Here is a 21,989-nt window from a genome sequence, read left to right on the forward strand (position 1 = left end):
TGCTTTGGGAATCAAAGGGGGAGAGAAATCATTCTGAAAAAGGAACCAGGAAGAGTTGCATAGGACATTTGATGTTTAAGGTAACCTTTGAGAATTTGGTAAGGGTTTACAAGAAACTTAAAATATCTTTGTTTAGAAAATATAATTCATCATACATTGTGATTCTCTCCTTTGCTTTTTGACTTCCTCAGATAAATTAACTCAAAATGTTTATTTTATTGTGTAGCCAAAAAAAAAAAAGATTTTAAAATTTGAGTATCTACTACATAAAAAATGTAGAGAAGAGTCTAAGATTTGATGAATGGAAAAATTGACAATTAACTTAGCTGATAATTACCAAGCTTTAACGAGCCAGTTCCAATTCCCTACCTTTTTATCAGCCTGAATTTACCCACTGCATTAAATGTCAGAGTTTTAAAAATATCACTCTTAAATTAACTTAACCATAGTGAATTAATGCTGATGCTTAGCACTGGTCCACGTTTGAATCTTGTGAAATTCACCGCTGGACTTATTTATAAATGTTTAAGTTCCTTATTCATCATGTCCTTCTTTGCAACTATTGAATCAGTTGGATAAGTTTCTGTGCCAGTGTTATGCCCTGTTGGTGGAATCCTGCCAGCTGGAATGTAACAATTATTACATATCCTCCCTTTTAAAGCAAAGATATTGTGCAAATTATTTGGACTCAGCATAGAATGTATTTTTATTCCCTCATGTAGAGAGAGAGAGAGATTCTCCTACACATAATTCACTGAGTAGTGATGGAAGCTAAGGGTGAATAGATAATCTAACTTTTCTCTTAAAAATGTTGTTACTTTATATCAACTTGGATGCTTTCAGCCTTAATAACAGAATTCATGAATAAAAGTGTTTTAAAACTAAAGAAAATCAATGTTTTATGTAAGATGAATTCAGGCAGTAGAAGATTGTAGGGATAGTTATTCATTTCCTCAACAAAGTTATCACTGATTCATTTTTGCTCAGCCCTTCTCAGCCTGCTGGCTTTGTTTTAAGCATGTGCGCTAATAACCACAAAGTTCCTACTGAAAATCTTACATAACGCCATTATACAGCTGTTCTTGGTCTGGTTGAATAGGACCTCTTCTTGTGCTTCTCATTTTCCATAAAGTAAACTTTCCCAATGGTCCCACAGCATACTTCCCATCGTATATCATTGACCATAATTGCATCCCATGTTTGTAGTTAAACCAGTGTTTGAGAAAGGTAGTGGAACAGCCACAAAAATTGGGAGTCTTAGTAAAGAAGAAAGGAGAAAATTGCTGTTGGCAAGGCAACCAGTAGTGTTCTCTGTAGGATTATGGTATGTCATTGGGTACTACTAGTTTTGACTGGTATCTAGTTTGAAAGCTGGGATATCTTGAAGTCATAGCAAATTAAACCCAGATGAGGACATTGAGACCTAGAGAAACCAATTGATTTAGTAAAGATTATGGCACTTTGTGGTAGCAGGACTTGATTTTAGTTTACTAGATTTTTACTCCACCGTTTTCCTCTATTATGGCATTTTTTAAAAAATTCCCTGTCTTTTGTTAGTCCAGTTTGAAAATATCATCAGGGGAAAAATGGATCAATACAAGTGAAGTTCTTCTAGGTTAGAACTGTGTAGAGAAAGTGATGATTATCTTTGAAATATATCTCACATGAAAATCTTGTTTTAAACAAGCATAACTTATTTTGATATTTGGCTTTTTAAGCCTAGGATTGACTAAAATGCAATTTCTTTAGGTTATTTTCATTGAAATTTATCATAAAGGTAAGACTGTGCTTTTCTGTGGTTTTTCACTCTAATACCCTGATCATCAAATATATTTTTCAATTAAGATAAACATTTTTTTTCATTTCCAAAATACTACCTCTTCATCCTATTACATATTTTTCAAAGGTGAGTTTTTGGAATAATTTTGTATTGCTGCCTATATATTTTATGCTGTAGTCACTATAACTGTTCAGAAGACTTTTACTGGCCTCAGACTTGGGAACCAGAGTATCCTGCCACTAGTTCTACCCTTTCCCCAATGAACACATTTCCCATCACTGTAGATAGCTCTCTTTGGATCACGCCCAGAGGCTGGCCCATATTCTTCATTTCGTGGGAATTAAACTCTGTATTCCATTTTTCAGTTTGTCCTTATGTTGAATAATTTTCCTATATATGTTGACTAACATTGTCTTTAGTGAAGAAATGTGAGATGACAGAATACTGATGAGAAACTTTGAGATCCTGATATATTTCTCCGTTTTCCTCACATCATACTCACTAACAGTTTTCTACCTTGCCAAGGCTCCCCCTTTTCCCCCTAATAATCTCCTCCCCAGGCACCTTTATTGGTTAGCCTTACTGCTTACTGACAGAACAAGAAAGAATAAACCTTTGTGTTCTTTCAAAGAAGGAAAAGAATGTATTCGGGAATGTGGGCTAACAGATGATCAAAGGGGCTGTCATGATTCTGTGCTAACTGCTGGCAGATTTCAGAATCAAGTGCTTTAGTTCCACATAACACTTTAGATATCCTTAGCTCTGGCACTATTTGTGTTTCCAAGCCAGGCCCAGATCATTTTCAGTTGCTAATGTGAATGTGTGAATGTGTGGGGAAATGTTAGGAGCTCCCTGTTGACTAACAATGACAGAGCTGCTTGTTTATCAGTGGTGTTTATATGTCTTTGAGTCTTTGCCTCAGACCAATCCCAATACTTCATTGCTATGAATAATTCTTCCCCGCTACTTCCGCCTTTTTCTAGGAGATCATAGGCACTACATAAACTGAGAGAAAGAATCCTTCCTCCTCCTGCTCCTGACTCTACATTTTGGGTTTAATGCACATTCTGGCTATGTTGATTGTCCTGCTGTTATTCCTCTCTAATTCTGGATTTTCTCTCAAATCTCTTCCAACAACCAGCACTAATTTATCTTGTTTATCAGTATAATTACATTTTCTGCCTCACTGTGATTTGTTCTAGGCAAAGTACTTCCCCAGCCACCTCCCCCTGCCCCTACCTGATCTGCCCGAATTGTTGCTCTTGTGTTATTCCTTGCTCTGAAATCAAGTCCCTCACCCTGGCATCCACACCCTCCTCTGTGTAGCCGTGGCAATCCTTAGTCTTTTCTTCCACAACTGGCCCCTTCTGATCTAATTATGCGTGATTCGGATTGTACTTTTTCTTTCCTGAATGAACACTATACTTCCTATATCCTTGTCCTAGAGTTCTTTACCTTTCTGATAGAATATACCTTTCTCTCACTCCAAACACCAGCTTATTTAAAATCCAAGCATTCTTCAAGGCCATCCCATCTGCTACCTCCTCCTTTGGGCTTTTGCTTGAAAACCTCTTGCTATCTTTTACCTTAGTAGTTTGTCTACTATTACCTTTTACTGTATTATATACTTTAAGTCAGGGATGGTATCTTAATCACATTAGTATTTCTAGTGCACAGTATTTTTTCTGACTTCTGACTAGCTTTTATGACATCTTTGAGGCTGTGAGGTCATTGTTATATTTAGAATACATCTAATTTATCTTTTAACACATAGGTGAAGCTGTTCTGATTCACAGCAATATTTTGTTTGCTCGTAGCAACATTTCAGTGTCATTGTCAATAACATTTTAAGATGTTTTAAGTAATTCAACAATTGATGTACTGTGCTTTAGCTCTTTTTATATATTTTATCTGTATTTCCTGTAATTTATAATTCTCTTCTTTGAAACTAGGCTACTGACATCTGTGATCCCAATCCAATCCCGATGCTTATGTTTTGTGTCTGCATGTATGAAAGACTTCCTGCATATCTCCCCAAGAAGGTGGTGCCCTTTCATTGTACTCTACATGACACTGTGTTGAGAGAGGTAAGGATATCTTTGGGGCCAAAACATACGTGGAGTTAAATATTTAAGTGGGTTTTAGGTATTTCTTTCTCAACCCAAAATTAACAAAAGTATCAGTATGATAAAATAAGCCTTAAATGTGTTTCCTTCTAAACTAAAGGTATAGCAGAGCGAAAGGGAGAATTTTTCCTTAATAGCAATCATTACCTGCAATGAAATAATGACTCTTTCATTCATTTGAGGAATGGGGTGGGGAGATGGAAAATGAAAGTTAAGCACTTTGAAGGGAAAACCATTCAGGAAACTTGAGATCCATTTCATATACAAGAAGACTGACGCTGTAAGTAGAAACTTGTGATCGGAGTATGCTTGGCTTTCCTTTAGGGAACTTTACACATCTAGATGGATTTTGTTCAAATGAGGATATGGAAAGGGAAGTAATAATGAAAGCACTCCTGACCAGGGCCACCATTAATCCCACTAAAGGATTTTATATATGCTGGAGCTGCTAAATGTGTAACAATGAATTTTTTAATATGCAGGAAAAATTAAAAATGAAATTTTCAGTCCTGTGACCATGACAAAACTATATAAATATGTCCATGTTTTGCAAGTGTTTTCTTTGATTGAGAAATATCTTGTCAGGGATCATCAGCATCACTTTGGTTTTCAAACAATATGTTTCATATGAATACTTGTGAAATATGTTGAGCATACAGTTTTATTTCTTATATTTGTTTAAGACTGTTCCTTCTACTAGTTTTCATAAAATCTTCAACCAGATTTATAGTTCTCTCCTTTCTCAGGACAGTCTGGGCTGTTAGAATCTTACTATGTACAGAAGTTAATTTACCTCTTTGGTCAGATCATTTTTATTCCTTGTCCTCAGGCTGTTTTATGTATTCCTCCTCATGTTAAGCTGGGGGAGTGGTAATTTGATACTTTTGATGCAAAACATGTCCATATTTGGTCTTCAAAAGATACATCCTGGTGTTTTGTAGATGTAACCTTTTTGAGAAAATAACTGTGCAGGCTCTGTGACTGTATGAGTGATGGTTAATAAGGATTCAGTTAAAAATCAGGAAAAACTCAGGTCCTTGTCTCGAAGTGTAAAGGGCTCAATTTAGGGAAAGGAAAGCCACTTCTACTGATTTTCTGTTAGCAAACATTGAGATATGATCCCTTTATTTATTTTTTAATTTATTTATTTATTTTATTTTTGGCTGTGTTGGGTCTTCGTTTCTGTGCGAGGGCTTTCTCTAGTTGTGGCAAGCAGGGGCCACTTTTCATCGCGGTGTGCGGGCCTCTCACCATCGCGGCCTCTCTTGTTGCGGAGCACAGGCTCCAGACGCGCATGCTCAGTAGTTGTGGCGCACGGGCCTAGTTGCTCCGCGGCATGTGGGATCTTCCCAGACCAGGGCTCGAACCCGTGTTCCCTGCGTTGGCAGGCAGACTCTCAACCACTGCGCCACCAGGGAAGCCCGAGGTATGATCCCTTTTTAAAAATTTTATTCCTTTCCCTTTTTTGTTGGAAAAAGAGATACAAAACTCTTCAGAGAACATTTTCAACAGTATTTTGTACGGTAATTCACTACGTGCAATGATAATTAAGGGCCTTGGGTACTCACTGGCCTAGAGCTGTAATTACAATGAAGAGGACTTTTGACTTCAGAATCAAATTTCTGAAGAGTTAGAAATGCTTTGCTTAAGCCTGCAGAAGATAGGAGAGGTCTGAATTAGATTTAAGCAGTGATTTATTTCACTTAAGTATTATTACTAGTTTTCTAATTCTGTACACATGTTTGAATTTCTTTATGCCATTTGATTATTATTTTGAAAAAGTTAATAACACAAGCTAATTTTTAAACATAAATTTTATTTGTGATGTTAAAAATCAGATTAAAGCATATTAAAATGGAAACATGATTTCTTTCCACACTTTTTACTAAGAATAATGTTCATACTTTATAGATGCGATTCTACATAGAGCTTTTATTTTTCACAAATATAATAAACATCTTTTGAAGGAAACAATAAAAATTAAATAGAAATGCAAAATAAAATATCAATTACAACATGCTTAGATTTTGGTATTTCATTCAAGAAAATCACTGATTTGGAAATTGCTGAGAATCTATGGCATAGTTTGCCCGTATGCATCAACACCGTAAATGACAGTGCCTAAGTAGTAGAATGTCATTCTTATCAACCCTTTCAACCTTCCAGTATAAAGAAGAATCTCAAGAAACGGCTACTATAGTTGAAAAAGTATTTTTGTAGCTATGTGTCACAAATAGAATACTGGGACCATTAAACAGTATAATGATCAGTGAAAAAATGTAGAGTGCAGTGATTTTCTGAGATACTTTTAAAAGCAATTGAACTATCTTTTCTTTTTTCCTTTTTGAAACAAAATTTACACAGGAGCACAATAGTTAAAGAATGGCTGTCATTGCAAAAGGAGAATTGAGGTTCCAAAACTTGCTTTCTTTCCTTGAACAGCTTTCCCTTCTCCCCATCTACCACTCACATGACCCCTACATGAAATCCTGGAGTTGGGTGGAATAATCTGACCACAGATGGGCCCTATGCCTTTGCATCATTTATTTATTTATTTATTTATTTATAAATTTATTTGTGTGTGTGTGTGTGTATGACATAATGAGAATGAGTAGCTTTCTTCAGATTTCAGGGCTGGTTATGGAAGTTCCAGGACTATAAACCAGTAACAGTTCATAGTACAAATACTATTATTTTCAACATTTCCTTCCAGAAAATGGAAATTAGCTCTCTGTGACTTAAAATCACTAGATCTGTTAATTAATACTTGAAATGCACACATACATACATAAAAAATAAGACACTAGAGGAGTCTTGCCTCGATTGTTACTGAGATCTGTAAGCAGGTAAGCAACACGAGAGCCCCAAATTTGAGGGTAAACAAAGGGTAGAAACTCTTCGGCAACAACATACTTGCCTTGGTGGTTACCAAAGTTCTTATTGAAATATAAAAGTACTTAATTTATCTTTCAACAGATGTCTACCATATTCTATCTATGACTGTAGTTCCTGGACTGCCTAAGTGCTGTCACCTTTTCCTTACTCTAATTTGGCCAACCATTCACTTCCCTCAGGTCTTCTCCGTCCTCTGGGTCAGTACTTTCCATGATAACTCTGTGTCGTTCTAATGTGTATATTTTTTAATCCCCATTATATTCTGCATAAACACTTATATACTCACATTTTTCATGAAATGCTCTCTAAAAATGAAGTAACTCATTCTCGAATATTCTCCATATCTTGGCATCAGGAAGGAAGGGACAGCCAACCCTTAGCTCTACTACCACTTCTAGATGAGGCCACCATCGTTTTCAGCCTGGACCTCTGATACTAAACCTATACTCCTTATAATGCTTTCTACACTGAGCAGCCAGAGTAACCTTTTTGTAAATTGGATTATGTAAGTTCTCTGTTTCAAATTCTTTAAAGATTTCCTTTTGCAGTACAACTAAAATCCAAGTTGCTAACTTTGGATTTCAAATCTTCGACGATCAGGTGTTCTTACATCTGTCATTTCCTTGACTGATAGCTCCTTCTCCCTGCCCACTTCTGGAAAAAAAACAATAATACACACACACACAATCTTTGAACACAAATTCTGCTTTCTTCCAGTTACTACACTAGGAGTAAGTATTTTCATGATTAAAATATATAACTCTTTGATAAAAATAAGAAATGTCAAGTTGTATATTTTTAAAATTCATGATCTCATTTATACTCTTCTTCAACATAGATTCTACTGAAAAATTCAAGCTTGAAAAACTTATTGTATAATGCTACAGTTATCAGAAGAGATGCCACTGACTTCTCCCTCTCCCAAGGGAAGGTTGTGACAGTTTCTCCAAAGTAAGTGTTTTTTTTCTTTTAATTTTGCTTCATTGAACATATCAACCCTAGAGATTTAATGTGTGTTATAATTACAAAAGAGTGACCTGGATTTGTTTTTTTTGGTTTTTTGGGTTTTTTAAAATAAATTTATTTATTTTATTTATTTATTTTTGGCTGAGTTGGGTCTTCATTGCTGCACGAGAGCTTTCTCTAGTTGCGGAGAGCGGTGGCTACTCTTTTCATTGTGGTGTGCAGGCTTCTTATTGTGGTGGCTTCTCTTGTTGCAGATCATGGGCTCTAGCATGTGGGCTTCAGTAGTTGTGGCTCCCGGGCTCAGTAGTTGTGGCTCACAGGCTCTAGAGCGCAGGCTCAGTAGTTGTGGCACATGGGCTTAGTTTTTCCCCGGCATGTGGAATCTTCCCAGACCAGGGCTCGAACCCGTGTCCCCTGCATTGGCAGGTGGATTCCTAACCACTGCGCCACCAGGGAAGTCCCTGGATTTGTTTTTAACAGATATATATGTGTAATGAAAAGATCGCCACTGCTGATATAGGTAAGTTATTCATATGTTACTGAGATTTCTCACCAATTTTGTTAAAACAATTCTAACAATATAAAGCATTTGCTTTTTATGTATGCATTTAATTTTAGTTTATTTTGCATGCATATGGTCCGTAGAGAATAGCCTCTAAGTTCTTTATGTACTACAGTCCCAGTCCAGGAAATTGGAACCAATGTGTGCTAAATATATATATATATAATATTTAGTGTTTCTGATTATAAATGCACTTCGTGCTCATGGTAAAAATTTAAAAACTATGAAAGAATGAAGAAAAATAAAAGTAAAGGCTAAAAATCTTACCTCAAAGATACCCCCAGTGTTTCCATTTTTCTCTATCGCTTCATAATCATTGTATATTTATGTATGGATGTATACATACATGTACACTCCCAAATTGTGATGATATTCTATATAGTCTCATTTTTATTTGATTCTGTTCACATGATACTTGTTTAATGTTTCAATTACTAGCCCATTCTCAAAAATAAGGAACAAATGAAACCCTCAGAGAATAGTCTTGAGAAATTAAATACGAGCATAATATATAATTCTTCCTAGATCAACAAAGCCTACTTCATATATAATGTGTTAATGATGACAAATACTCTTATTACATATTACAACGATGATATGAGAATAGCTATGTCAGTACCACAGGAGTTGACAGATTTGATAACCAGTAATGGACTTTAACCAGTCTTAAATTTTAGTCATTGTCTTTGTATTCAATTATTTTTTCCTTGTGCAAAGCAACAGACTATAACTGCTAATTATCTTTTTGGTTTTTGAACTATACCTTAACCTGAATTACTTTTCACATGTAGTCTTTATTACTTCTAATATATCAAGCACAGAAATAATTGGAAATGGGAGCCAGCTTTAATTGTATTTAAAATACGAAGAAACCCAGTTGCAGTAGTACATTTGACTTGTGTCATTAGCCTCTGTTCATTTTCTTCAGTTGCTGCTCCATGCTAAAGGAGTATATAATTTATAAAATCTGAATATTCATGGTTGAGACTATATCCAGATTGAATTAAATATGAGAAAAACAATTCTCCACTCACCTCTATCTATATTATAAATCAAATCCCAGAATAAAACTCTTTGTAAAAACAGCCCATTCGTTTTCCAAGCTATATTTCTTATATGTCTGTTATAAAACACAACTTTGGTAATACAGATTCATTTGGACATTGTCACAGTACCATTTGTCTTCCCTCAGGACTTTGATAAATGATCTCTTCTCTGCCCTTCAAATAGGATGATTCAAGTGAAAAGGATTAAAGTCCCCCCCGACCCTTTGTTCACTCATAAACCTGATAGCCTCTTCCAGTATTTCAAAGTTCTCATGATGTGGAAATTCTTCCTAACAACCACACTAAACCTCTGATGTCTTAGCTTAAGATCATTATTCTTGTTGGTTAAATTAACAATTAAATTTATAGTTTCTATTATAAATGTAAAACCTGTATACCTGCATTGTTGAAAATTTGCACTTAACAGAAAAGTATAAAGAGGAAAACAAAAATTGTCTAGAATTCCATCAGATAAACACATTTAATTTATTCATTTCTTTCCAGTCTTTTTGTATGAACAAGTATGTGTTTATTATAGCATATGCATAATTAGATGTTTACAAAGTAAATGCATTATATATGTAAATATTAAAACAATATATGTTAAACATTTGTTATGTATGAAATCTATATAGCATACACTTTTATGTACCTTTTCATATTTAATCATTCTTGCAAGCATACTAGTATCCTCGTTTTACAAAAGAGGACATTGGGCACAGAGACATTAAATCATTTGCCCAATTTTCCCTGCTATTAAATGGTGAAATAGAGATTCAAAACCAGCCAATGTAAATCCAGAGTTAGTACTCTTATTAAACTAACACCTGCAATACTGTGTGTGTGTGTGTTTGTGTATATCATATTCATACAAAGCCCTTGGCATTCAGTGAAATGTGACTTTGACTATTTTGTAAGAAATCCTGAAGATCCATGACATATAATTATATTATTTTTGTTTCTTCAGGAGCTGGTTTGTGAGAATATTTCACTTGGGTGAACGTAATTCCCATTAATTTCTCAGCAGTGCTTTTTTCTTTTTATTCACCATTGTACCTTTAATGGTCTGCGTCAATATAGACATATTTATGAATATTAGCTTCTTGAGGTTTTTCACACATGCCAAGTGAACATTAACTGACCATATATCCATGTACACTTATACATGTAATCATGAATATATGTATTCATATTTTGACCATATTGTACATGTACATATATTCTTGTTTTCAACTTCTTTATCTTTTTTTAATCAAAATTTAATTTGCATCTGCTTTAACACCTCAAATACAGAAGAGTTTAACATGCAAAGGAAATCCTTCTCCCCTCATATTCCCATCTCCAGCGATCCACTTCTTGAGTGCCTACTTTTAACTCTTTCAACTATGTCTAGTTTTAGTTCTTCCAATGGTTACCTCCATAAATATAAATAATCTGTATATCTTTGCCAGTATTTTTATTATGCCAACTTCAGAAATAATGTCTTGACATATAGCTATAATATTTGATGGTCTTGCTTACTTATTCCTCTAGATGGATCACCCTCCCACCAAACATCACTAGTTTTATCCTCTGTTCATTACTGTTCCAAGAGTAAAAATGTGTTTTGTAAATATTTCTTATGCAATCAGTGTACAAAGCATCTTTTGATTCTTTTTTTAAGCTGAGAAAATAAATTCTAAAGAAGTGCATAAAATCCTTCCTTCAAGTATACCACATTCTAGAGCACTGTACCTTTCATTCTTATTTGGACTGAGTGCTTTCCAGACCTACTGAAGAGCTTAGTATTGGGCATTCTATATTTCTCTTTGGATAGAAACTAATATCCTTCTCTTTCTTAGTGTACTCACTTATTTACTAAAAAACTTCCTTTATGAAACCTTCTAATAAAAAGTATGGGAGAGGTAAATTTCCTAAAATTTTTATTTTTAAGCGTGTCTTTTGACTACCCTTACACTTGATTTATATTTTGCTTGGTATATTTTTCCAAGATGAAAAGGTTTTTCCTCATAACTCTTGAGATAATTGTTCCACTTGCCTCATGGTATTCAGTATTTGTGATGAGAAAGTCTACTATAATTCTGTTTTCCCACACCTCTGGACATTTTTAGGATCTTCCATTGTGTTGTGATATTGTTCCAGAATGCATCAAGGAGGGACTTTTTAAATTCACTGTCTGGGTGCACAGTGAGTCCTTTAATTATGAACTTGTTTTTCATAAGCTCTGGAAGATTCTCTTAAATAATTTCTTTCATCATTCTCTCCCCTCCATTTTCATTGTTCTCATTTTCCAACCTTTAGTTGTTGGATACTACCTGTTAATTGGATCCTCTGTATATCCTATCTTATCACTCATATTTTTCAGCTCATTGCTTTTTTCTCTCTTTATCAACAAGCCTTCTTTTCCAACTGTTTCCTTTAGGAGATAGATAGATAGATAGATAAATAGATAGGTGATCTCCTATATATATTTGTAAGAATACTTTCTTTTGCATTGAGTATCTCTATTTCATAGCATCCTGTTCTTAAACTGGAGTTATAATATCTTAATAAGCATCTCTGATTTTTATATTCTGACTTTTACGTTCTCATCTATGACCTGTATTATTTTTATTTTCTTTGAGATCAGTCGGTATGTTTGTTTATCTTGGTCTCAGTGATATAAAAATATCTTTTTAGACTAAATAATTTAAAAGACTTTGGTTTTTACACATAGGGTTCAGAAAATATTTTATTTTCTTTAAAAAATCTGTAGGTTTATCATTATCAGATATTATATAATTATATATGTGCACCATATCCTGTCTTAGATTCTGTCTGAATCATGATTAATAATGGCTCTTTCTGCCAGTTGTGGATTTAAATTCCCTGAGATATCATTTATATAGAAAAGATTAAACAGCTATACCAGCATATAAACAGACATTTCTGCATCTAACTTGATGACTAAATTTAGCTCTAATCATAGAGTGACTGTCATAAATATGAAAGTATACTTTTAGAAAACCATTCTGTTTCTTTTTTTCCTCATTATTCTCATTGAGCCATCTGGGCACTGACATTGATGTGTAATATATTTATTTTCCATCCCTTCCAAAAGCCATGTTGAAGTAGTTTATGAGGTACGTGTAATATCAAGGAGACTTTTTTTTAAATGAGGGGGAGGCAATTGGAACAAAAAAAATAAAAGATAAGAAAATTAAGATAAAGTCCGTAATTATGATACGCATCTGGAGACATAAGACACTTACCTGAAAAGGACAACCCACTTGATTCTGAAATTTCTAACACGCTCAGGAAGGAATCCTGGTCATGTCCATGCTTAAATATGACTACAAAATTTATAAAAGGAATATCTATACTCAGGAGAAGCTCAAATCTTGATGGTCCTAAAACCAGCTGTTGGCTTCATAAAAAGGATGCTCTATTTTAAAATGTTTCATAAAACTTAAGTATAGTTTCATAAATTTATTTACTAAGTGCATGTTATTTAGCTTATGGTCATTCTTGAACTCCATTTTTCATCACCTTCCATGGAGAGCCCATCCATTACCTCATCCTATTGATTTTACCCAATAGATCTTAAATTTGACATCTTTCCCCTTATCTACGTCTTCTATGCTAATTTAATGTACTGTCATCTTTAAACTGGGCTACTACAATAGACTCTTAAAAGGCTTCTCTGCAATCCATTCTTTATATTAGAATGGCAATAATTTTTTTTGATGTAAATTTGGTCATGTTACTCTTCTGCTTAAAATATTCCAATAGCTTTTCATCACCATTAGGATATAGACTGAATATCTCAACATGGCCCATGTGGCCTTTCATGGCTGGCTTTTAGCTACATCTTGCATCACTAACACCCTTGCTCTCTAAGCTTCAGCACCACTGGCCTTTGGTAATTTCTTCAAACACATCATAATTCCTCATTTTAGAGGCCTTGGATGCCTTCCTTCATCCCCTACAAATTCTACCTAACTCATTCTCGTCCTTCATATCCTACCTAACATATCACTTCCTCTGATCCTTCAGACTGTATCACACTCTCCATTATGTGCCCTTCTGTCACTTCATAGCACATACATAATTTGTAATTTTCACATTTATTTTATGATGACATAATTAACGTCTGCTATATCCTATAAAATGAAAGATCCAGGAGATCAGGAATAGTGTATTTTTTTTCTAATTACTATATCTCCAAAACCTAAAACAACATCTGGAACATTATAAATTATAAATATTAATTGAATGAATGGCTTTATTTAGTAATGAATTTTAGAATATCTAGAAAAATCCTAAATCACTCACAGGTATCCTAACACAGAGTTTGAGCCTGTACACCCAAAAAAAGATCTCAAGGTCAAATATTCTTTGTTTTCAATTAAATTTAAGCCCATGAGCTTTTTGTAATAGCCAAGAAAGTGTCCTTTTGCAGAGGTTGAGGAGATTAGTGATATTATATCTGAATAAAATCATCCCCATTCCTGCTGGTTGTGAGTTGTAATTTTCCCTAAGAAACAATTTTGAGAATATTTCAATTGATTTTGAAAGTCCGCCATTCATTTTACTCTATGCTGCTCCCTAAACTCATGCATTTAACAGAGATTCCTCAAAGGTTCTGGGGAAGTTAAGCCAAAGTATAATGCCGAGAGACTCTATTCCCATCTCCATTCCCAACTGTGTCTATCCTAAGGGAAGGTAATAGGTGATAGTTTGTACAAAGAATAACCATGATATGATGTATAATGCTAACTGTGCTAAAAGCCAGCGAAAAAGCAAAGGTAAGAGGTCCCCACGGTTTACCACCCACAGCTGTGGCAGCAAGGCAAGGCAGAAAGACTCAGCCATTAAAGAAACATTGAGGGGCTTCCCTGGTGGCGCAGTGGTTGAGAATCTGCCTGCTAATGCAGGGGACACGGGTTCAAGCCCTGGTCTGGGAGGATCCCACATGCCGCGGAGCAACTGGGCCCGTGAGCCACAGCTACTGAGCCTGCGCGTCTGGAGCCTGTGCCCCGCAACGGGGGGGGGCTGCGATGGTGAGAGGCCCGCGCACCGCGATGAAGAGCGGTCCCCGCACCGCGATGAAGAGTGGCCCCCACTTGCCGTAACCAGAGAAAGCCCTCGCACGAACCGAAGACCCAACACAGCCAAAAATAAAATAAATAAATAAATAAAGTAGCTATAAAATTAAAAAAAAAAAAAATAGACAGAGTTCTTTAAAAAAAAAAAAAAAAAAGAAACATTGAGCCCATTTTTTATTCAGAGACCTCATTACTTATATAAACAGTGAAAGCAAGAGTTATCAAAGGGGCCAGATCTCCATGTCCCTTATGCAGAGCAACACCAAAACAACAGGGACCAGATGACTGCATCATGCATGGTAGGACACCTGTTGCTGACAGTCCATTTCATGCTGCAACTAAGCAGTTTCTAGCCTGTAACTCTACCCTGTAGGAGGATAGGCAGCAAGCCTCAGACCTCATCAGAATCTAGGAGGCAGTGAGAAGCTGTCTGGTGACAGCCTCTCAGGGAAGATAGGGAGGCAAGTGAAAAATGTTCTTGTAGCAGTGCTTCCTGAAGCTCCGTGCTCTTATGTTATGGGAGATCAGAGAGCTTTCTGCCAAGACTTATATCCACTGCAGTTAAGCCTTGCATGTGTGTGGCCTGTGTTGTTATGCAGGGCTGCCGGGGTGCCATGGTTGACTCATTCCCCTAGAAACTGGGAAGTAAAATTTCCGAATCCATCGATTCTTTAACCATTTTACTATGGTTTAGACTAGAAAGTTGAAGATTAAATGAGATGGACATGTTTTCTTTATTCTTTCTTTTAATTAAGTCTATCTTTCAAATAAAAGTCATGCTACTTATATACCGTTATTTTGATTTGAGGTTCGAATTTTATTTTCAACCACAGTTTTAAGTATTTTTTGAATTCTTTGTCTTTCTCATTTTTTCCTCCATGTAATCAAAAGTCATTGATATAACTAAGAATGTGCCTAAACAGTAGCACAGAATGTCCTATGAAATTCACACAAAAATACATATATGATTTCCTGTGGCTAGCTCTTAGAAAATCCAGTATTGAGTAGATTATACATACATTTGGAAGTTAACTTTAGGTTTTACATACTGGATCAAGATGTTTTGACTGACAGCAGTAACTAGATTGTAGGCTTTCTAAGATCTGCAACAATCTTTAATTTTATTGTAGAAGTGAGTATTTTGCAGGGTGTGGTTACTAGGCACATGCACTGAATAGATGCTTGCTGTCTTTTTTCACTACAATATTTTCGTTTTTATCTTTTGTTAAATAGAAACCAAATTACTGTCACTCTGAAATTTACCAGTCGCTTCCTCCATCCTGCTGAAGCTTCACTGCTATTAATTTCAAAACCTAAGAATGGAACAGGAGGTACTACGATGACTTTTGCTCTCAAGGGTGAAGCCCTCAATTTTAAAGCCATCGTAAGTAAATGTTACCTATTTTATATGTTTCTGCTTTTCTCAGGCCATGGAGTGTCCCAAGCACAGCTGTTCTTCTAAGTTTCATCTCCTGGCAGCTCTTGTTCTTTGAGATCATGTGTGTATACAGACACAGATGTGTACTTACTTACATTTGCACAGTTTTTGGCTTCTGTATCTCTGATATTTTTACTTTGATACTCTTTCTTTGGAAATAAGTCTCAATTTTATAATAGAAGTTGAAAGGACTTGTATTTTTTTTAATTTTGTTTTTTAAATGTTTTATACAATTTTTAAAGGTTACTTTCCATTTATAGTTATTACAAAATATTGGCTATATTTGCTGTGTTGCACAATACATCCTTGAGCCTATCTTACACCCAATAGTTTGTACCTTCCACTCCCCCCCACCTCTAGTAACTATTAGTTTGTTCTCTGTATCTGTGAGTCTGTTTCTTTTTGTGTTATCTTCACTAGTTTGTTATATTTTTTAGATTCCACCTATAAGTGATATCATACAGTATTTGTCTTTCTCTGTCTGACTTATTTCACTTAACATAATGCCCTCCAAGTCCATCCATGTTGCTGCAGATGGCAAAATTTCATTCTTTTTTATGGCTGAGTAATATTCCATTGCATATATATATATATATATATATATATATATATATATATATATATGCTGGACACTTAGGTTGCTTCCATATCTTGGTAATTGTAAATAATGCTGCTATAAACATTGGGGTGCATGTATCTTTTCAAATTAGTGTCTTCATTTTCTTCAGATATGTACCCAGGAGTGGAATTGCTGCATCACATGGTAGTTCTATTTTTAGTTTTTTGAGAAACCTCCATACTGTTTTCCACAGTGGCTGCACCAACTTACATTCCCACCAACAGTGTACAAGGGTTCCCCTTTCTTTACATCCTCAACAACATTTGTTATTTGTGTTCTTTTTGATGATGGCCATTCTGACAGGTGTGAGGTGGTATCTCATTGTGGTTTTGATTTGCATTTCCCTGATGATTAGTAAGGTGGAGCTTGTTTTCATGTGCCTGTTGACCATCTGCATTTTGAAAGGACTTGTATTGAGTGCTATTTTAAGTTCAGCTTTTTAGGATTATATCTGTGCTTTTTATCAAGGAGTCATTCACTATACACATAGCAATTTACATGCCCTTCTGCCATGGAGACTTGTGATTTAAGTTAAAGCAGTCCCCGGGCCTGTGTCTGTTTTTGTTTGAATTAAGGTTTGGTGGTTTACACAGCATAGAAAATGTTTCTCTTTTCTGATAGGAACATTCATCAATTTATCTTGAATGTCCTATGGAGCAAATCCATTAGAAGGATTACTAAGACTGGCATTTAGTGAGAGTTGATGATGTTCCAGGCAGAGTTCTAAGTGCTAATATCTCAAAGGATGGGGGAGAAGGATTTTTAAACCTCTGTAAAATGGTTGTGATATTGCTTTGATTGACTTTGTATAGCCATTAGTTTGTCTAAATATTATTTTCTACCATGGATGTATGGTAAAGAAGTAAATTTATGTTGCCAGATTTCCATATGGATTACAAAGAATCGTAGGTGTGCAGTGGCTTGAGTGGGAAGAAAAGAGAATGACTCTAGTAAAGGCCACTTGTGTGAGGAGAGCACTAAGATGCTCACCCGGACAGAATGGCTTATTCAGTAAGGACACCCAGGACAGGGAGCAGGCATTTGATTGTCACTGAGATGTATATTGTGATCTTCTGATTTCCTCCTGAATAATGAACTCTTACACTTCCCAACCCTCTCACAAAAATTCTCTGAAACAAAACATCGCTTTGCCACATGTGTCTAAGAGACATGGATGGTGTTAGCGTGTCATTATCATGGCTCTGGGGCAGAAAAGCTGACACTTGGAGCTTGTGTGATCTCTGTTTACTTCTCCATCTGGCTACTCATGGTCTTAGACACCAGGAAATAGTTTGGATAATAATGGAGAAATAAGGTAAGAATATGATTAGTCTAAAAATGTGGAACTCCTAGAATCTTTTCTTTCATGGAAGTCTTTTGGGTAATTTGAGTTTTAGTTTTATATATTTGTGCTTTTATTATAGTTAAAATATGTCAGTGTAGCCACCACATTGTAAACGCAGGCGTGCCACAGTCACACACATTCCAACACAGATGTTCTTGCACTCACACACCAGTGTGCACATGCACACACACACATACACACCTGCCCCTTCCTTATGTCATATGTATTAGGTATATATAAGATTGATTAATTTGCAAATGTAAAATCATACTCAGTCATTAACAAAATGAATTTTAAGGAAATCAATTTGGGAGACACTATTGTGACAGGTCATTCATTTGTTAGCATAGTACTATGGATCAGTGATGAGGTATAATCTATTTTTATTTTTTCCCACCCAGATTTTAACAGTATAATGTTTATGTAAATTAATATCACTATGGTATTTAAATGGACAGTTTTTTAGGTACTTTAAGTTTGTTTTTTATAATTGAGGATATTATTTTTTGTTATTATCATATTGTATGTTTTATTTATTTATTTTTTACCTTAGGCAACTATAAAATGCAAATCTCCATGTTATAAATGGAAAGAAATCACTGTGAATGTTAAAAATCCCTTCCACCCGGGCTTCCCTGGTGGCGCAGTGGTTGAGAATCTGCCTGCCAATGCAGGGGACACGGGTTCGAGCCCTGGTCTGGGAAGATCCCACATGCCACGGAGCAACTGGGCCCGTGAGCCACAATTACTGAGCCTGCGCGTCTGGAGCCTGTGCTCCGCAACAAGAGAGGCCGCGATGGTGAGAGGCCCGCGCACCGCGATGAAGAGTGGTCCCCACTTGCCACAACTAGAGAAAGCCCTCGCACAGAAACGAAGACCCAACACAGCCATAAATAAATAAATAAATAAAATTAAAAAAAAAAAAAAATCCCTTCCACCCTGCTGGGTGGAACTGTTTTGAGGAGAAATTTTATATATTTACATTGCTATAAATTTATAAGCATCAGCAGATAAAATAGAACAAATAATGAAGGTAAATCAGTTTTCTGTGAAATGCTATTTGATCTCTACAAAGCTAAGGCTGATCATATCAAATTTATGAATTTTGTCTATAAGCTTTCTGTTTATTGAGATTTACAGTTCTTTCATTTATCAAAATTTATAATTAATAGACTTTTTAACTTCTAATTTTATCCTGTCTGTTAATTTCCAAAAGTGAAATGTTGATTCAAGCGGAAAATTTATTTCTACCTAAAGCATCATGATTAATTAAAACTGCACATTAAATGTGCATTTGTGCATCTTGAGATTTAGCAAGAACAATAACAACAGCATATATTTGAAATTAAAAGAGAATAAATTGCTTAAGTATTATTTAAGGTCTCAAGTAGAAAAATATCTTTCTATAAATTTACATATAAATTTACCTTACGTATCGCTTAAATTATGAACTCTGTTTCCACCAGCTTTAAAAATCAAATCCTTACAGCAATACTTGTGTCGAGACTAGAAGTTGTATGTATGCTTATTATTTTAGTAGTTGATAATTTCCAGTTTTTAAATCACTATATGTCTAGGCTTTTGGTAATTTCTTATTAACAATATCATTTATTGTTGACAAAACAAAAATTCTTTTTTTAAAACAGTTACTGGTGAATTTATGGTTCCCATGTTCAGTGAGGGAGAATTTTTTTTACCCTAATTTTATTAAAGTGTTATATCAGAATGTAAGGAATAAAAAATACCAGAATATGTGGCATTAATCCAGTATTAAAATATGCCCTTAAATGAATCAAATGACTGCAGTTCTTCAGAGGAAATTAGGATCGAACATGTTTAGACTTATTCTAGTGGTTGAACTGAAAGTAAATCTCAAAGTTCCTGGAATTGGTAGAATATTATAATTGTATGTTTCTCAAAAAATTATAATATTTTATTGTTATTTTATGGTTTAGCTCAGATTGAATTAAAATTGTTACTTCTTGTGAGGAGTGCATGGTTTGATAGAGGACAAGATTGTTAATTGGGGACTTTTGACTCCTTCCTCTCTTATTTGAATGTGGCCCTCAAACTTAGGCAATGGGCATATGAACTCAAAAATTTAAGGCCTCACAGCAAGATTCTTTTTGACCCAGCTCCCAGAGAAATGGAAATAAGAACACAAATAAACAAATGGGACCTAATGAAACTGAAAAGCTTTTGCACAGCAAAGGAAACCATAAACAAGACCAAAAGACAACCCTCAGAATGGGAGAAAATATTTGCAAATGAAGCAACTGACAAAGGATTAATCTCCAAGATTTACAAGCAGCTCATGCAGCTCAATAACAAAAAAACGAACAACCCAATCCAAAAATGGGCAGAAGATCTAAATAGACATTTCTCCAAAGAAGATATACAGATGGCCTACAGACACATGAAAGAATGCTCAACATCATTAATCATTAGAGAAATGCAAATCAAAACTACAATGAGATATCATCTCACACCGGTCAGAATGGCCATCATCAAAAAATCTAGAAACAATAAATGCTGGAGAGGGTGTGGAGGAAAGGGAACACTCTTGCACTGTTGGTGGGAATGTAAATTGAAACAGCCACTATGGAGAACAGTATGGAGGTTCCTTAAAAAACTACAAATAGAACTACCATACGACCCAGCAATCCCACTACTGGGCATATACCCTGAGAAAACCATAGGTCAAAAAGAGTCATGTACCACAATGTTCATTGCAGCTCTATTTACAATAGCCAGGACATGGAAGCAACCTAAGTGTCCATCGACAGATGAATGGATGAAGAAGATGTGGCACATATATACAATGGAATATTACTCAGCCATAAAAAGAAATGAAATGGAGGTATTTGTAATGAGGTGGATGGAGTTAGAGTCTGTCATACAGAGTGAAGTAAGTCAGAAAGAGAAAAACAAATACAGTATGCTAACACATATATATGGAATCTAAGGGAAAAAAAAAAAAAAAGGCCATGAAGAACCTAGTGGCAAGACGGGAATAAAGACACAGACCTACTAGAGAATGGACTTGAGGATATGGGGAGGGGGTGGGGTGAGATGTGACAGGGTAAGAGAGTGTCATGGACATATATACACTACCAAATGTAAAATAGATAGCTAGTGGGAAGCAGCTGCATAGCACAGGGAGATCAGCTCGGTGCTTTGTGACCACCTAGAGGGGTGGGATGGGGAGGGTGGGAGGGAGGGAGATGCAAGAGGGAAGAGAAATGGGAACATATTGTATATGTATAACAGATTCACTTTGTTATAAAGCAGATGCTAACACACTATTGTAAGGCAATTATACTTCAATAAAGATGTTTGAAAAAAAAAAAAAAATTTAAGGCCAATCACAAAATTTGTAAAATCAGTATTTTACTGTAAACATATATTACTTTTAAAGATAAAATATAATAAAAGAAAATGAATAAGAAAGGAAATTTAAAGCCAAATAATTCATATAGAGACTATTTTAATGTTATAAACAATGTAACAATAAATGACCTAGTTTTTCATATTATACTTACAAAAATGATCAGGATTTGCTTATTATTAATAATCTCATATTAAGTGTACTTTAAAGTAAAATTTTAAATTTCATATATTTTCCAAAAATTTATATGCATCACAGTGATCAGATTTGATTCTACTTTGTCAAAATTTAATATTCTTTTTAACAAATAAGGTGACCCAGTCTAGATTTTAAAAAAAAATTTTTATTGAGCTGTGGTTGATATACAATATTATATATGCTGGTATACAGTACAGTGATTCACAATTTTTAAAGGTAATGCTCCATTTATAGTTATTATAAAATATTGGTTCTATTCTCTTTGCTGTACAATATATCCTTGTAGCTTATTTATTTTATACATGATAGTTTGCACTTCTTAATCCCCTATCCAGTCTAGATTTAACAGAAACAGGATTAGCTCCCACACCTCTGTGTACCAGATCAGTAGTTCTCAAATTCCTCTTTAGCAGGATGCAACTATTTCATGCTGTATAATTCTTTTTTACGTGTTGTAAGATTTGGTTTACTAGTATTTTGTTGAAAATTTTGCATTAATAACCAAAGGATTTACTAGTGTAATTTTCTTGTGATGTCTT

The 21,989-nt window shown here is 35.0% G+C and overlaps 1 protein-coding gene across 1 annotated transcript in view; it reads left to right on the top strand.

The window, feature by feature from the left end:
- The window catches only part of CFAP47 (cilia and flagella associated protein 47), a gene marked incomplete at its 5' end in the record, with an annotated part of 301,208 nt that overhangs the window by 30,662 nt on the left and 248,557 nt on the right, over nucleotides 1–21,989 (top strand). The window contains 4 exon segments of the mRNA XM_057537629.1: nucleotides 3,733–3,867; nucleotides 7,640–7,752; nucleotides 15,696–15,846; nucleotides 18,418–18,505. Coding sequence (XP_057393612.1) covers nucleotides 3,733–3,867; nucleotides 7,640–7,752; nucleotides 15,696–15,846; nucleotides 18,418–18,505 — 487 coding nt within the window.

The sequence above is a fragment of the Balaenoptera acutorostrata genome, chromosome X (assembly GCF_949987535.1).
Source record: "Balaenoptera acutorostrata chromosome X, mBalAcu1.1, whole genome shotgun sequence".
Taxonomy (NCBI): Eukaryota; Metazoa; Chordata; class Mammalia; order Artiodactyla; family Balaenopteridae; genus Balaenoptera; species Balaenoptera acutorostrata.